The sequence below is a fragment of the Zophobas morio genome, unplaced genomic scaffold (assembly GCF_036711695.1).
Source record: "Zophobas morio isolate AGI-343-1 ecotype UQ-CSIRO unplaced genomic scaffold, CSIRO_AGI_Zmor_V1 ptg000029l, whole genome shotgun sequence".
Classification (NCBI taxonomy): Eukaryota; Metazoa; Arthropoda; class Insecta; order Coleoptera; family Tenebrionidae; genus Zophobas; species Zophobas morio.
The window spans coordinates 3,193,712-3,209,650 of NW_026972134.1; the positions used below are offsets into that span (position 1 = coordinate 3,193,712).

At 32.0% G+C, this 15,939-nt stretch overlaps 1 protein-coding gene across 1 annotated transcript; it reads right to left on the reverse strand.

Moving 5' to 3' along the window:
- Positions 1-2,513: 2,513 nt before the first annotated feature.
- LOC135137434 (uncharacterized) lies at positions 2,514-11,112 on the reverse strand. The gene is made up of 8 exons (XM_064067075.1): positions 10,920-11,112; positions 3,762-4,082; positions 3,614-3,709; positions 3,466-3,561; positions 3,235-3,412; positions 3,004-3,185; positions 2,794-2,929; positions 2,514-2,738 (listed from the first exon to the last, which is right to left on the reverse strand). Exons 1-8 carry the CDS (start codon positions 11,019-11,021, stop codon positions 2,629-2,631), a joined length of 1,221 nt encoding a protein of 406 aa, XP_063923145.1. The 5' UTR covers positions 11,022-11,112; the 3' UTR covers positions 2,514-2,628.
- Positions 11,113-15,939: the final 4,827 nt, after the last annotated feature.

Here is a 15,939-nt window from a genome sequence, read left to right on the forward strand (position 1 = left end):
TTATGAATTCGTGTTCTTACCCGAAACGTCCATATTTTGGAAGAAAAATCAAAATTATATAACACTTTGTAATTTAATTTTGAATCTGCACAATCGAAAGTTCCAAAAGCTTGCAGGTATTTTAGAATTGTCATGAGCATGGTAAATGTTTAATCAAAATAACCGGTGATCAAAGAGTTTTCAGATAGAGTTAGCCATGGAAATATTTGTCATGTCTTTGATTGAACTGTGAAAGTCATGCATAATCTTTAAAAAAATATTTCCAACTCTAATCTGAAAACTTTTTGATCACCCTTTACATTTGCTTATATCCCCCTAAAAAATTGATAACGTCGTCTCAAAATTTTCCCGAAAAAATCCTATCTAAAATGTGCAAAATGTGATACTTGTAGTTTATCATTGCATTCATATTTTTTAAATTTTCTTCTACAGGGTGTGTATATCAAGAATTGCAAAACTAAACATTTTGAAATCTTGCAGACGTTTTGAAGTTATTGTAAGTATGGTAACTTCTTAATCAAAATGCATCTGTTTATCCCCCCAAGAAAGAATAATGACGTGATCTCAAAATTTTGTCGAATAAATCATATGTAAAATGTGCAAAATATGATGAATTTATACTTGTGATTTACCATTGTATTAATATTTTTTAGTTTTGTTTAGACAGAGTGACCTAACAATTTAATGAATGAGTTAATTTATTTTATTGATTAAATCAGGAATTGCAAGATCGAATGCTTTGAAATCTTGCAGACGTTTGAAGTTATTATAATCAAGGTAAATTTTTAATTAAAATGTATCTGTTTATCCCCCAAACGATTGATGACGTCATCTCAAAATTTTGCTGAATCAGTCCTGTCGCAAATGTGGAAAATATGAATATACATGTGATTTATCACTGCCTTCATATTTTTAGAATTAATTATGAAGGGGACTCAAAAAATTAATGAATGATTTTATTGATTGATTGAATCTAGAACTTCAAAACCGAATGTTCCGAAAGTGTGTAGACGTTTTAAAGTAATCGTAAATTTTTAGTCAAAACATATCTGTTTGTTCCCCCACAATATTGATGACGTCATCTCAAAATTTTACCAAATAAATCACATCGAAAACGTTCAAAACGTAATGAGTATATTTACGACTGATCATTGTCCTCATAGTTTTAGAATTGCTTATACAGGATGACTCAAAACAATTAATAAATTCGTCCATTTATTTTATGGATTAAATCAGGATCTACAAAATCGAATGCTTTCAAATTTTGCAGGCGCTTCAAAGTTATCGGAAGCATGTAAAATACATTTCAAAAACTGCAACATCCACATTTGCCGATTGTGACATTTTTGAAGTATTTTATAAACATTTTGTATATTAAAATTGTATTGTTGTATTAATATTGCATCGCAAATTTTAAAAATAAGATTATTGCGATTTTTGATGGATCCACGCAGTGCCATACAAATTCAAGAAAATTGCAGAAACGATGCCACATCGCATCGAAATGTCTAAATTATACAATGGTTATTAAACTTAGAGGGAGGCTATTGAGTGTATCTAAAAATACATGGGTGCTGTATTTAAAGAACCGAGTTATGTGCTATGACTCAAAGACTCTGTATATTCAGAAATCATTTTTATGTATGCTTCTCAAACACTTTGGTTTTATTTTATGTTGGTAATTCCTTGATTTTTGGAAATAATCGGGAAAATGGGATGGGCGAATTAAATGATAAGTAATAATTATTGAAGTCGTTGTATGTAGTCGTACTGACATGTTAGGCGTCACCATCAGATAAGTAACCAAGATAATAAATTAATCATTGGTTTAAATACCCATTCGATATTAAAGTGATCTTATACATTACAGATAGGAAAAAAATACTTTGCTACATAACAGCGATTTATGTTACAAATAAATAATGCATAGCTTTATTGGACTAACCCTTTTATGGCTGAGCGAGCTTGCTCGCGAGGCTAATAAAAGGGTAAGTTTTTTTTTTGTTTGACACAACAAAATAATTTGTTTTTACTCTCTCACCTCCATTGTTCGTTAAAGACACCTCATAATCGATTTTTTGTCAATTATATTAAAGGAAAATGCACAGTACAAACTTCGGAGTGCATAAAATTGCGGACGTACCAAATGAGTAGCCACACTTCTTAATTTAGAAAATCCTTCAGCATATACCAGTCACTGCTTCCGTTGCACTTCTGCCAGTATCTTGGCAACTGCTGTAACCAGCATGGATGGTATTAAGGAATATGATGGATGGCTGAAGCCTACAGTCACAAACTTCAAAAATTAATATTGCCACAACAATATTAGGCACAACGAAGGAATCATTAGGGGGTTTAATACCAAATTTGGGAAACAAAGAAATAAAAGAATATGCATCATCGTATGGAGTTAATATCAGCAACAACACAAATTGTGCTATTAATATAATAAGAATAATTACCTAATTATTCTTATTATAGTAATGGTTAATATGTTTACCTAAACATTGTGATGTTAGATATTTATGTTCATTATTTTTGTTTGAAATAAATCCTGATGAGTCTAAACTACTTTACAGTCCAATTAAATAGTAGATTATGGACAGTTGCAAATGTCATAAATGACATTTATTGAACTGAGCAGATTAAGACACTAAACAAAAGCAAAATATTCCCTGCTATGGGAATGGAGGCTAAATTATTATCCCTAATATCCTCGTCATCTAATGTGTAAATACCTAAAAATGATGGTTTATAATATTTTTATAGTAGATTAGCTACAGCAAAACATACTTCTAGAAAGAGCCCAAAATGGTTCATCGTTATCAGTTTTTGTAGTTATTATAAACAATTTGCAACCAGCTTCAGATTTTGGTCCTTTTAAAGACACTTCTTTCCATAAGTACCCTATAGTGCTTGGAAGCAATATCTGTTGATTAATTTTATGAATATAACACAAACATAATAATTATATCTTTTGAAATAAATGTTGTAGGTACTTACATTCTTTTTGGTTTCATTAAACGAAACAGAAATATTATTTTTGTAATCGCCACATTCTAATTCTAATACTGCTTGGCAAGTAGTGCATTGTGCGATGTGTAAAAAAAGCGATTTGTTCGATGAATCGAAGTTTTCACTAAGTAGCGTTTTGTCCTGTGCAGTTGTTGAATACAAATAACTTCCTGAAACAATGTTAATTAACATTCAGATAGATATTTACTTCATTTTCACCTGTTTTGATAAAAATGTTTTCATCGTTTTTGCTGTGCATGACAAGTTTTTCTATTTTAAGGACTGTCTCGTTGTCAGTGCATTGCACAAGTTGATTTTTATATTGTACTAAAATTTGTACTTCTTCAGGTTTAATTTTCCAGGCAATATAAACGAATTCTGTATAACTTGTAACATTCTACAACATCCTGTAATTAAAAAAAAAGCTATGGAAGTATTACCTCAGCTTACGCCGTTATCACACTTATTCAAGGGCTTACATACAGTTTCATTGGAGCATTTCTCAATTAATATGAAGTCCTTAAATTCTGTATAACTTGGAACATTCTACAACATCCTGTAATTAAAAAAAAGCTATGGAAGTATTACCTCAGCTTACGCCGTTATCACACTTTTTCAATGGCTCACATGCAGTTTCATTGGAGCATTTCTCAATTAATACGAAGTCCTTAAATCGTGTATAACTTGGAACAATCTACAACATCCTATAATAAAAAAAAAGCTATGGAAGTATTACCTCAGCTTACGTCGTTATGACACTTAGTCAATGGCTCACATGCAGTTTCATTGGAGCATTTTTTAATTAATGAATTCGAAAAGTCGATACGGTAGTTTGGAGTGTTTGGATGTTTCGTGCCATAGAGGTGAAGCGTTGTATCATTCAAGTTTTCTAAAAATAAGTAGAAACCATTTTCTGCGCGTAGCTGAGTTCGAAGAGGACTGTAGTATTTGCCGAACTCAGATTTTTTATAAGATTTCATGAAATTGCTACCGTTTGCTATAATAAGAGGGGGGGGATTGCGGAAACTCTTATTAGACCAGTTCTCGAGGTTCACGTTGATAATGCTCTGAAAAACGGTAAAACGCAATTAATAAAAATATAATACATATAAACAAATTTCACAGTCATTTGTTAAATTACTACTAAATTTGATGATCGTAATGAAAATCGGCACCGTGTAAATATGTGAAAGAAAATAAAAAATCTTTGACAGTTTTAATAAAAGTTAGATAAAATTGACAATCGGGAAAAGTCAGTCAAACTTATATAACATGAGTCCACAGTTCTATATTTAAACGAACACAAAGGGACCGATAATAATTGACTGAAAAAAAGCATAATAATAAATACTGCAATTTAACAAATAAGGGACTACAATAGAGTCCACCAAATAGTGAACATTTACTTCTTGTTTATTGGAAACCATTTTTGAATCACGGTAACGATAATCTGCAGCCCTGACCTTCTTCTTTTGTGAATTTTTTTCTAATTTTTGTATTAGTAGAAATAAATATGTTGATAATTTCTGAAAGTAGTTTTTTATTCTGTTTCAGAAAATGTCAAAACAATCTGTCTATTCCATTAAAAAAAAGTTGGCGCCCCGTCTGTCAAACCGAGAGCGATTTAATCCAGTCGCCATGTTTAACTATATATCCAAAGCAAATTTAAAAAAAAAACAAGTTATTCGACCATTCCGGGACCTTATACTAACTTTGTATTAGGAGCTTAACGCCTAAAAAATTCAAGACGCAACCAAAAATAAAATTTTAAAATCATCTACGATATTTGATACCATTTTTTTTTAAACTAAAAAGTACATATAATGTTAACACTGACATTTGTCAGAATTGATGCAGAGTGTGTTTAAACGACGAAGAGACTGATTTCATTTTGATAATAATGAGTGCTTCCCGTTGTGTAGAGAACATTATCTCATCAGATGCCCTGACGTGCGCTTGGTTTGAATTTGTTCGTTTTTGATTTTAACCTAAAAATTGAGGTTTATTTCCAGATTATGAAAACCAGAGAGTTAACTATGTTTAACTTAAAAGCACTTGAAAAGCAAGAAGAAAACAATTTTGAGATTAAAAAAAAATGGCATTTTATTTTTACTTCTATACTTACTTATATTATAAAGTTGAAGAGTTTGTTTGGTTGAATGCGCCAATCTTAGAAACTACTGGTTTGAATTCAAAAAATCTTTTTGTGTTGGAAAGTCTGTTTATCGAGGAAGGTTATAGGCTATATAGCATAACCCTATGATTAATAGGAGCGGAGCAGCAATGAAAAATATCGGAAAAACGGGAAAATTATTCGTCCTTTGACAGCTTCCGTTGCTTACGCTGCTTATTAAACGGTTAATGTTACATAAAAATCATGTATGATGGAATTGTTCCCTTCTAAAAGTTCTAAAAAAAGTCCGCGACAGCATACGTCAATCTTTTAAGATCGACTCAATATAACCTTTTTTATGGTAATGAATTGTTTTCTAAAATAATCTAATATAAAATTCTGGTGTCACAGTGTTTGTAACCAATCTCCTCCGAAACGCCTTGACCGACTTTTACGAAATTTTTTGGGTATATTCGGTAGGTTTAGTAAGCTATTTTTTAAAGCCCTAAGTAATAAGGGTGACCCACCAAACTTTTTATTTTTTAGACATTTTTTATTTTTATTTTTTTAAGATTTGGCATCAAAAAATACATATAACCCTAAATTTTGACCCTTCTACCACCAACCCCCATTTTTTAATAACGATATGAGTATCTTTGCTTTCATCCACAGATGCGCAATAGGGTTACAAGATGGCCATTGAATATAATCATTGTCGTACGATAAATTTTTATGTATTTATTTTAATTTAATTTTTTATTTAACTATGTACCAAAATATTCACTAGAAATGTCAAAACAACGTTTGGCGGGTCGGCTAGTTTCTAATATTGTATATATTTGAATTATATGTCTTCAGGTAATTATTGTACTTTATTTTTTTAATTCAATGTTTCAAGTAGAATGATTTTAATAAAACGTTAGCGCTAATTGCAATCTACTCATTCTTTACTCATTATACTCGTATTTTTAAATATTTTTATTTCGCTGTTCATTAGGGGCCCCACAGTGTTGTAGAACACAGGCCCGCAGTTTGATTGTTACGCCACTGAGGTAGACTACACACTTTTGCCCTCTTCGATGGAGGTTCAAAGTTTTTATAAATGAAATTAACGTTCATTGTTACGTTATATCAAAAATTTTATTTATTTTTTAATAGTTAAAGAATGCAAACCTTTCAAATTTTCCCCAAGAGTGATACATTTTATCCGCGGAGGAAACATCTGCTTCTGCGTTGGGAACTCGTGGTAGGTGAAATTTGTATCACTGTTTAAAAACGATGGTATACAACAATGCCTTTGCGTGTTTTAATCGTATTTTATTATTTCAAAATTACGAAAATTACATACAACCAATAGGGTATTCCACTGCCACTTTGTACCGCTAGAGGCGCCACGTCTGTAAGGGCAAAATCACCAAAAAGTGTCAAATATAGTGACTATAGCCCCTAGAAATGCATAGTACCTTCATCCATTGTTATACAAGTGGAGCAAATGCAGTTGGTAACGCAAAAAATTCCCCTGGTTTGGAACCAAATTGTGTCAGCTGAGAGTTGACAGCGCGTAAACCGTTGTTGTTACGTGGTCTTGGCGTGGTCTTTTTGTTTAAAGTGAATTAATTGTCAATTAATATAACCAATAATTATTAAATACGATTTTATTGATTAAATTTTATATTTTATTCAAATTAAAATTCCATATTTTGTAACTTTAAATCCAACATAAAACCATTTTAAATTTGGCGGTCTGTCAAATGGTGTTTATAATTTTTGTTTTGTTAAGTTTCCGCCAGGTTTGCTCCACGGTGACGATACTATGTGTATTCTAGGGGCTGTAATAGTGACTTTCATGTGATAAAGTTGTCTCTCTATATGCGGCGGATGTATTAGTAGATATATTAACAGCAAATTTTTATTCAGTTCAAACAAAATGTATATACAGTTGCCGTCAAAAAATTTCAGACGTCAATGTCATTCAGTCGTCATTTTTAACTTTTACATTTTACACTTACATGAATGTAGCTGTAGCGTAAGCTGGAATTTTGAAAGTTTGACATTCCAGCTGTCCGAAATAATGACAATAAAGCATAGACTACATTAAAATTTTTGACATGACAGAAAAGTGATGTTTGAAATTTTTTGTCGGAAACTGTATATGAAGACTGATTAACCAAGGCAGCTGACAAATACACAAAACACAAATGTCAACTTGGCTGTTGTCAACATCTGCTGACAAATTCGTGCCTCTTCGGTGGTGGCGACATCTAATTTAGCTTTGCGTTTAATACCCTATAATTGCATCAAAATCAAATTTGAACTGTCATTCAAGGATAACTAGCGCCCTCATAAGAAAAATGGTTTGAAAGTAACTATTGGGTTATATGATCCTTAGATCATATAATAAATAGATACCAATACTCAAACTGAAAGCTGTGACTAGACATGAAGCTATCTGTTGTCATTTTCTACGTCAAGGGGAGTAGTATAATGCTATCCTTGTGTGATCACCACATTTTCATCTTTGTTATATGCATTTCATCTGTACAATGTATGTCTATTTCACTTCCATTCTTGTACCGCACCAGCGCAACTAATCGTTTTTGACAGATGTTTCTTCTAACCTCTCTTTCGAGTTCTTGTACAAGAAACAATTTTAGAATTTAGAACAAAGATCCTATTTCAAGTGATGTAATCATAACGGATCACAATTGCTGCCCAATAATTAACTATTCCTTTCGTTATCTCCTGGGAATTATTTATAAAATCAAGCTGTCAACATCTTTCGTACGAAGATAGTTCAGACATACTTCCTAAAATTTAGGCGCGCAAAATTCAAATAGTGATCAGGCAAGGATAGCTCGGCGTGTTGGTATCTATTTATTATATGATCTAAGATATGATCATAGAAAACCCTACAAGTGAGGGTATTCTATGGTTATATGTCAAAAGTGTCTATTCGGCAGGCTGTATCAACCCAACTATCAACTCAGGTGACTGTTTAGTAATCAATTCAAGGCTGTCTCTCTGTCTGAAACTATAGTAACAAATTTTGAAAACTGAATACAAGCTTCACTAACGTGTGATGATTTTTTTTCAACATCACAAAATGAATAAAAAATTGGTCTAAAGAGTTTAGACAGTACTTCCCTCGCTGTCGGAAACTTGACGACTGCATGCCTATTGTGTTTTTTTTTCTCATTACATTTTTGTAGTGGGAATTTAAAAAAAAATTGTGATGACGTCATCAACATTTTTGCAAGGACACGTATATCAGTTGGGATAGATGTAGCGTAATACTAAGAATAAAATTATTGTATTCCCAAATTTTCGGGAAAATGAATTGGGTCGTTTTGAATATTGATTTCTTATAATCAATAAAATAACGAAACAATTTACTCACGTATACGGCGTCGGTGTGTAATATCTAGAGAGCGGATTTCTGTCGGGCTAGGCAAGGCCAAACTCGGTACGGCTCGTACGGGATGCGAATTCATTGCGGTTGCGGACTGCACTTCGTTTATTTGAGATTAGAATAACGCTGTTTCGTTGCACTCTGCTGTTAATTCCCGTCCTCATTTACTTAGCCGTTTGATTAATAAATCGTTAATTATATTTATGGAATTAGTCCCGATTAAACGTGACGTAGCCCTACAAAAATCCGCTGTCTAGTAATATGAAAGGCAACTGAAAATGGTTTATGTATAAACATTCTTAATTTAAGATGACAAGCGTAACAGCATACGTGAGAGTCAAATAGAGAAACTGTAAACAAAACGACCATCGGTTTTATTGCTTCGACTTCCGCTTATTATATAAAACATTGGGTTTTATTTTAATTCTTGACGGTGAAATTCACAATTGGTTGATTAGAAACATGTCTATTCCACATTCGCGGAACCAAGTGAGCGCATAAAACAAATGCAGGTCTGTAATGTTAAAGTCGATGTAAATAAGCGTGCTACCCTTATGTTTCAACCGAGTTTTTCCTTTAACAAATTTTGTGTCTACCAAATTGGGTTGGTTGGGGTGTAATCCTAATAATAAGTGTTGCCTTTAATTTAATCAATAAAATAAATTGACTTCATTAATTTTTTTGAACCACCTCTTAAGAAAATCTAAAAAATATGAATGGAATGATAAATCACAAGTACAAACTCATCATATTTTTTGCATTTTAGATAGGATTTATTCAGCAAAATTTAAGGGTGACGTCATCAATTTTTTTAGGAGGGATGAACAAATACATTTTGAACAAAAGTTTACCATGCTTATAATAACTTTAAAATATTCCCAAGATTTCAAAGCATTCGGTTTTGTAATTCCTGATTAAATCGATAAAATAAATTCACGCCTTCATTAATTTTTTGAGTCACCCTGCAAAAGCAAATCCAAAAATATGAATGGAATGATAAATCACAAGTACAGACTCATCATATTTTGTACATTTTAGATACGATTTATTCGGCAAACTTTTGAGCTGACGTCATCAGTTTTTTGTAGAAGATAACTAAATATATTTTGACTAAAAATTTATTATGCTCTTTATAACCTTAAAACATCTGCAAGATTTCAAAGCATTCGGTTTTGTAGTTCCTGATTAAATCAATAAAATAAATTTACGCATTCATTAATTTTTTTGAGTCACCCTGTATATGCAAATCCAAAAAATATGAATGGAGTGATAGATCACAAGTACAGACTCATCATATTTTGTACATTTTAGATATGATTTATTCCACAAACTTTTGAGCTGACGTCATCAAGTTTTTGGAGGGGATAAGCAAATATTTTTTGACTAAAGATTTATGATGCTCTTTATAGCCTTAAAACATCTGCAACATTTCAAAGCATTCTGGTTAGCAGATTAAAAATTAAATTTCAAAATGTTGTTTTATAATTTTGATTTTTTTTCCAAAAATCTGAAGGTTTCGGGTGAAAAGTCGATTCAGAGTTGTAAACTACATGTGTAGGACTATGTTATTTTATACAATTGAAAACCCATTTACTATGTACAATTTTGAAGTGACGTCATCGCATTAGTGGTGGGGATGATACGACAAATTTTGGTTAGCGTTTTACCATCTACATGATATTCTTAATATAAGTACAAAATTTCACAACAATCGGTCGAGTACTTTCGGAGATTATCTGTCTAATAAAAATCCGGGACGGCAGACGGACAGACGGACAGACGGACAGACGGACAGACGGACAGACGGACGGACGGACAGACGGACAGACGGACAGACGGACGGACAGACGGACAGACGGACAGACAGACGGAAATGGGAGACCTATTTCTTCGTCTTCTAGGGGTCATGAAAGATCGAGAAAACGTAAAAGTAGAGAGTCGGCCGACGGACTCGATTACAATACTTCCTTTGCTTACGCTCGGGAAGTAAAAAGGTTAGAATTTTGTCGGTTCTACACAGAATAGTGTGAGCATCACGAACGTTAAGGGGTTAACTGGTGTCAGACAAATTGGAGATGTCGCTTCGCTTTATCTCTAAACTTTTGTCTTCGTCCAGTAAACCTCGCTTACCTGCCGGTCCTAATACTTAATATATTATAATCAGTTTTTATTTTTGAGGCGTTATTTTTTTAGGATCACTGACCTATTGACTTCATGGACAAGCTGCCACTAATTTAAAAAAAAGTGTATATGACTCATTTCTAAAATAAATTTATTGCTGTCATGTGGTTGTAGATCGTCATCTTTCGATATGGCTAATCTCATGTTAGATGAACTTTGGAAACGTGAAAATGATTAATCGATTAATTAATGACTACTTACCGGTGTTTCTTCTGCACATTTACCGAAAGCAAACAAGACCACGAAGAGTGCACAAATTTGTTTGTAAATTTTGGTATAACGAGCGTGTTTTGTATACCACATTTTGCACGCACAAGTTACCAGGACAAAGTGCTTTTCTATAATTGGTAAATTATCTAAAATGGTGATTCTTATTCACATTTTTGAATCGACTATTTTTATTGTCTACCTGAATTTTATCACAAATTTTATCAGAGATAAAAATCTCTAATCTATAATATGCATTCTCATAATGAAGCGTTATTTAATAAAAATTAATTCTATTAAAATAATACTTAAAATTACTTAACAAAATATGTTTCCAGTCGTACTGCAGAAATATGAGTAAACAAAATATAATAAATAATATACCATAGCGTATCAAATACCTGTGATGCTTTTTTGACGTAAAAAGATTGTCGCCGTAGTAACAAATTGTAAATCAACTGATAAAATCAAATATTGGTTTGTATCACTGGATAGAGACGAATGTATTTGTCAGGTCGAGCCGATAGAAGAGGCAAACAAAAGACTAATAGTATTCGCTAACGTATGTTTGTTCTGACCGTGGGACATTATAAGACATTTTTGTTGATTCTTTACGTTACCAGAAAAGCTGTTTTCTTATCTACAATTAAAAAATCGTTTTTATGGAGAAGTAGTGTTATGGGGCTGATGTTATAACCACACTAAAACAATTTGGTAGGTGAAAGCGCAGTACTGTTTCTAAGAACTACATAATGCAGCTTATTAGATGCAAATTTATGACACCACTCCAAACTTAGGTGGCAGCTCTTTGTCGTGTTTGACTTGCAAACTTCTAAGCAGAACCGACTTATCTGTTTAGTGATATTATCTTAGGTTGCTCTTTGTTCACAAATGGACAGTTTGAAAAAAAACATAAAACCTTGCTGCATTAAACATCACTTCAGTTATATGTTTCAACGCAACTTCTTTGTATAACAATATTTTTTTTATATAATCTTTAAAGCATTACTCCTCAACTTCTGTCTCGTAAAATCAGTGAATATGTGTTTAACCATCCACACTTACTGGAGATGCTTAAATTTTAAGTACCTTGTTTAAACGGTGGTGCAAATAAGCATTTATATAGTACGAAAAAATTGGTCTAAAGAGTTTAGACAGTACTTCCCTCGCTGTCGGAAACTTGACGACTGCATGCCTATTGTGTTTTTTCTCATTACATTTTTGTAGTGGGAATTTAAAAAAAATTTGCGATGACGTCATCAACATTTTTGCAAGGACACGTATATCAGTTTGGGATAGATGTAGTGTAATACTAATAATAAAATTATTATATTCTCAAATTTTCGGGAAAATGAATTGGGTCGTTTTGAATATTGATTTGTAATAATCAATAAAATAACGAAACAATTTACTCACGTATACGTATTCCAGGCAGCTGAAAATCGTGTATGTATAAACATTCTTAATTTAAGATGACAGGCGTAACAGCATACTTGAGAGTCAAACAGAGAAACTGTAAACAAAACGACCATCGGTTTTATTGCTTCGACTTCCGCTTATTATATAAAACATTGGGTTTTATTTTAATTCTTGACGGTGAAATTCACAATTGGTTGATTATAAACATGTCTATTTCACATTCGCGGAACCAAGTGAACGCATAAAACAAATGCAGGTCTGTAATGTTAAAGTCAATGTAAATAAGCATGCTACCGTTATGTTTCAACCGAGTTTTTCCTTTAACAAATTTTTTGTCTACCAAATTGGGTTGGTTGGGGTGTAATACTAATAATAAGTGTTGCCTTTAATTTAATCAATAAAATAAATTGACTTCATTAATTTTTTTGAACCACCTCTTAAGAAAATCTAAAAAATATGAATGGAATGATAAATCACAAGTACAAACTCATCATATTTTTTGCATTTTAGATAGGATTTATTCAGCAAAATTTAAGGGTGACGTCATCAATTTTTTTAGGAGGGATGAACAAATACATTTTGAACAAAAGTTTACCATGCTTATAATAACTTTAGAATATTCCCAAGATTTCAAAGCATTCGGTTTTGTAATTCCTGATTAAATCGATAAAATAAATTCACGCCTTCATTAATTTTTTTGAGTCACCCTGCATATGCAAATCCAAAAATATGAATGAAATGATAAATCACAAGCACAGACTCATCATATTTTGTACATTTTTGATACGATTTATTCGGCAAACTTTTGAGCTGACGTCATCAGTTTTTTGTAGAAGATAACCAAATATATTTTGACTAAAAATTTATTATGCTCTTTATAACCTTAAAACATCTGCAAGATTTCAAAGCATTCGGTTTTGTAGTTCCTGATTAAATCAATAAAATAAATTTACGCATTCATTAATTTTTTTGAGTCACCCTGTTTATGCAAATCGAAAAAATTTGAATGGAATGACAAATTACAAGAAGAGACTCACCATATTTTGTACATTTTAGATAGGATTTATTCAGCAAAATTTTGTGGTGACGTGATAAATTTTTTAGGGGGGACGACCAAATACGTTTTGATCAAAAATTTACCATGCTTATGATAATTTTAAAATATCTTCAAGATTTCGAAGCATTCGGTTTTGTAGTTCCTGAGTAAATCAGTAAAATAAATTTACGCTTTCATTTATTTTCTTGAATCACCCCGTATATGCAAATCCAAAATATCTGCACTTACCAGGCAACAATTATTGTAACTTGGTCCAATTTTTAAAATTTGGAGATATATATCCTCAATGACATTCACTCTTCAACAGTTTTTTTCGAATTGGCTTCGCATTTCGCAATCGCAACTGTTTCGTCTCGCCACCCAAACCCCGCGCCGCTCGTCGTTTCCAACTTCCGCTTTTTGCTATGGCTGGGAGTTTGTTTATATAAACTATGTCTCAACGTGCGATAAAGAAATGACACGGTCAGTGGCGTAACTGAAGCAAATGCGTATGTACTTTTTCTCTGCTTCTCTCGATGTATAAACATTAACAGTCGAAGTTAATCATGTATTGTCAATATATAAAATGATTAAGAGATATTCTTCCGATCACAAAAAAAAATTTCAACATTTGCTATTTATGGTGCTTATTCACGAACACACAATAACAAATAAATAAATATTATAACATTATTGTTGCGAAAATCGGAAGTGCTGTTCTTGATTTGATGGGCGAAAAAAGTTGGAAGTGCCGGGATCTGTTACCGGAACTTCTACTTGCACTGCACACTCCACCTCCACTAAACCACAGGCCACAGTTGCTTATGTTAAAACTCATCATATTTTGCACATTTTGAGTTAAACTTTTTTGGCAAAAATTGTAGATGACGTCATGAATTTTTTCGGGGGAATAAACAGATATATTTTCATTAACAATTTACCATGCTCACAATCAATTTTAACCATCTGCAAGATTTCAAAATATTCAGTTTAGCAATTCTTGATTTATTCACTAAAATAAAGTGACTGATTCATTTCTTTTTTTGAGTCACCCTGTATAAGCAAGTTAAAAAATTTGAATGCAATGATTAGTTACAAGTGTAGTCCGATCATATACTTTATTCAGTAAAATTGTGAGAAGACGTAATGAATTTTTTTTGGGGTTGATAAAGAGATACATTTTGATTAAACAGTTACCATGCTTACAATAACTTCAAAACGTCAAGATTTCTAAGTATTCAGTTTTGCAAAATCAATTCACTCCGTCATTAATTTTTTTCAGACACCCTGTATAAGCAAATATCAAAAATTTTACAAGTATAGTCAGATCATATACTTTATTCAGCAAAATTCTGAGAGGACGTAATGAATTTTTTTTGGGGTTGATGAAGAGATACATTTTGATTAAACAGTTACCATGCTTACAATAACTTCAAAACGTCAAGATTTCTAAGTATTCAGTTTTGCAAAATCAATTCACTCCGTCATTAATTTTTTTCAGACACCCTGTATAAGCAAATATTAAAAATTTTAAAAGTATAGTCAGATCATATACTTTATTCAGCAAAATTGTGAGAAGACGTAATGAATTTTTTTTGGGGTTGATAAAGAGATACATTTTGATTAAACAGTTACCACGCTTACAATAACTTCAAAACGTCAAGATTTCTAAGTATTCAGTTTTGCAAAATCAATTCACTCCGTCATTAATTTTTTTCAGACAGCCTGTATAAGCAAATATTAAAAATTTTAATGCAGTGATAAATCACAAGTATGGACTCATCATACTTTACACATTGAAGATGGCATTTTTTCAGCAAAATTTTGGGGTGACGTCATAAATTTTTTAGGGGGGACGACCAAATACATTTTGATCAAAAATTTACCATGCTTATGATAATTTTAAAATATCTTCAAGATTTCGAAGCATTCGGTTTTGTAGTTCCTGAGTAAATCAGTAAAATAAATTTACGCTTTCATTTATTTTCTTGAATCACCCTGTATATGCAAATCCAAAAAATATGAATGGAGTGATAGATCACAAGTACAGACTGATCATATTTTGTGCATTTTAGATATGATTTATTCGGCAAATTTTCGAGCTGACGTCATCAAGTTTTTGGAGGGGATAAGCAAATATGTTTTGACTAAACATTTATTATGCTCTTTATAACCTTAAAACATCTGCAAGATGTCAGAGCATTCCGTTTTGTAGTTCCTGATTAAATCAATAAAATATATTTACGCATTCATTATTTTTTTTGAGTCACTCTGTATATGCAAATCCAAAAAATATGAATGGAGTGATAAATGACAAGTACAGGCTCATCATATTTTGTACATTTTAGATATGATTTAATCGGCAAACTTTCGAGCTGACGTCATCAAGTTTTTGGAGGGGATAAGCAAATATATTTTGACTAAACATTTATTATGCTCTTTATAACCTTAAAACATCTGCAAGATGTCAGAGCATTCCGTTTTGTAGTTCCTGATTAAATCAATAAAATATATTTGCGCATTCATTAATTTTTTTGAGTCACTCTGTATATGCAAATC

What these genes read in the sequence shown, in the direction of transcription:
- LOC135137434 (XM_064067075.1), bottom strand. Translation starts at nt 11,021, where the DNA reads ATGTGGTATACAAAACACGCTCGTTATACCAAAATTTACAAACAAATT. An exon ending in TGACTAAGTGTCATAACGAC is followed by an intron (nt 3,710 to 3,761) that starts GTAAGCTGAGGT and finishes AGGATGTTGTAG; the next exon opens with ATTGTTCCAAGTTATACACG. An exon ending in ATTTTGGGCTCTTTCTAGAA is followed by an intron (nt 2,739 to 2,793) that starts GTATGTTTTGCT and finishes CATCATTTTTAG; the next exon opens with GTATTTACACATTAGATGAC.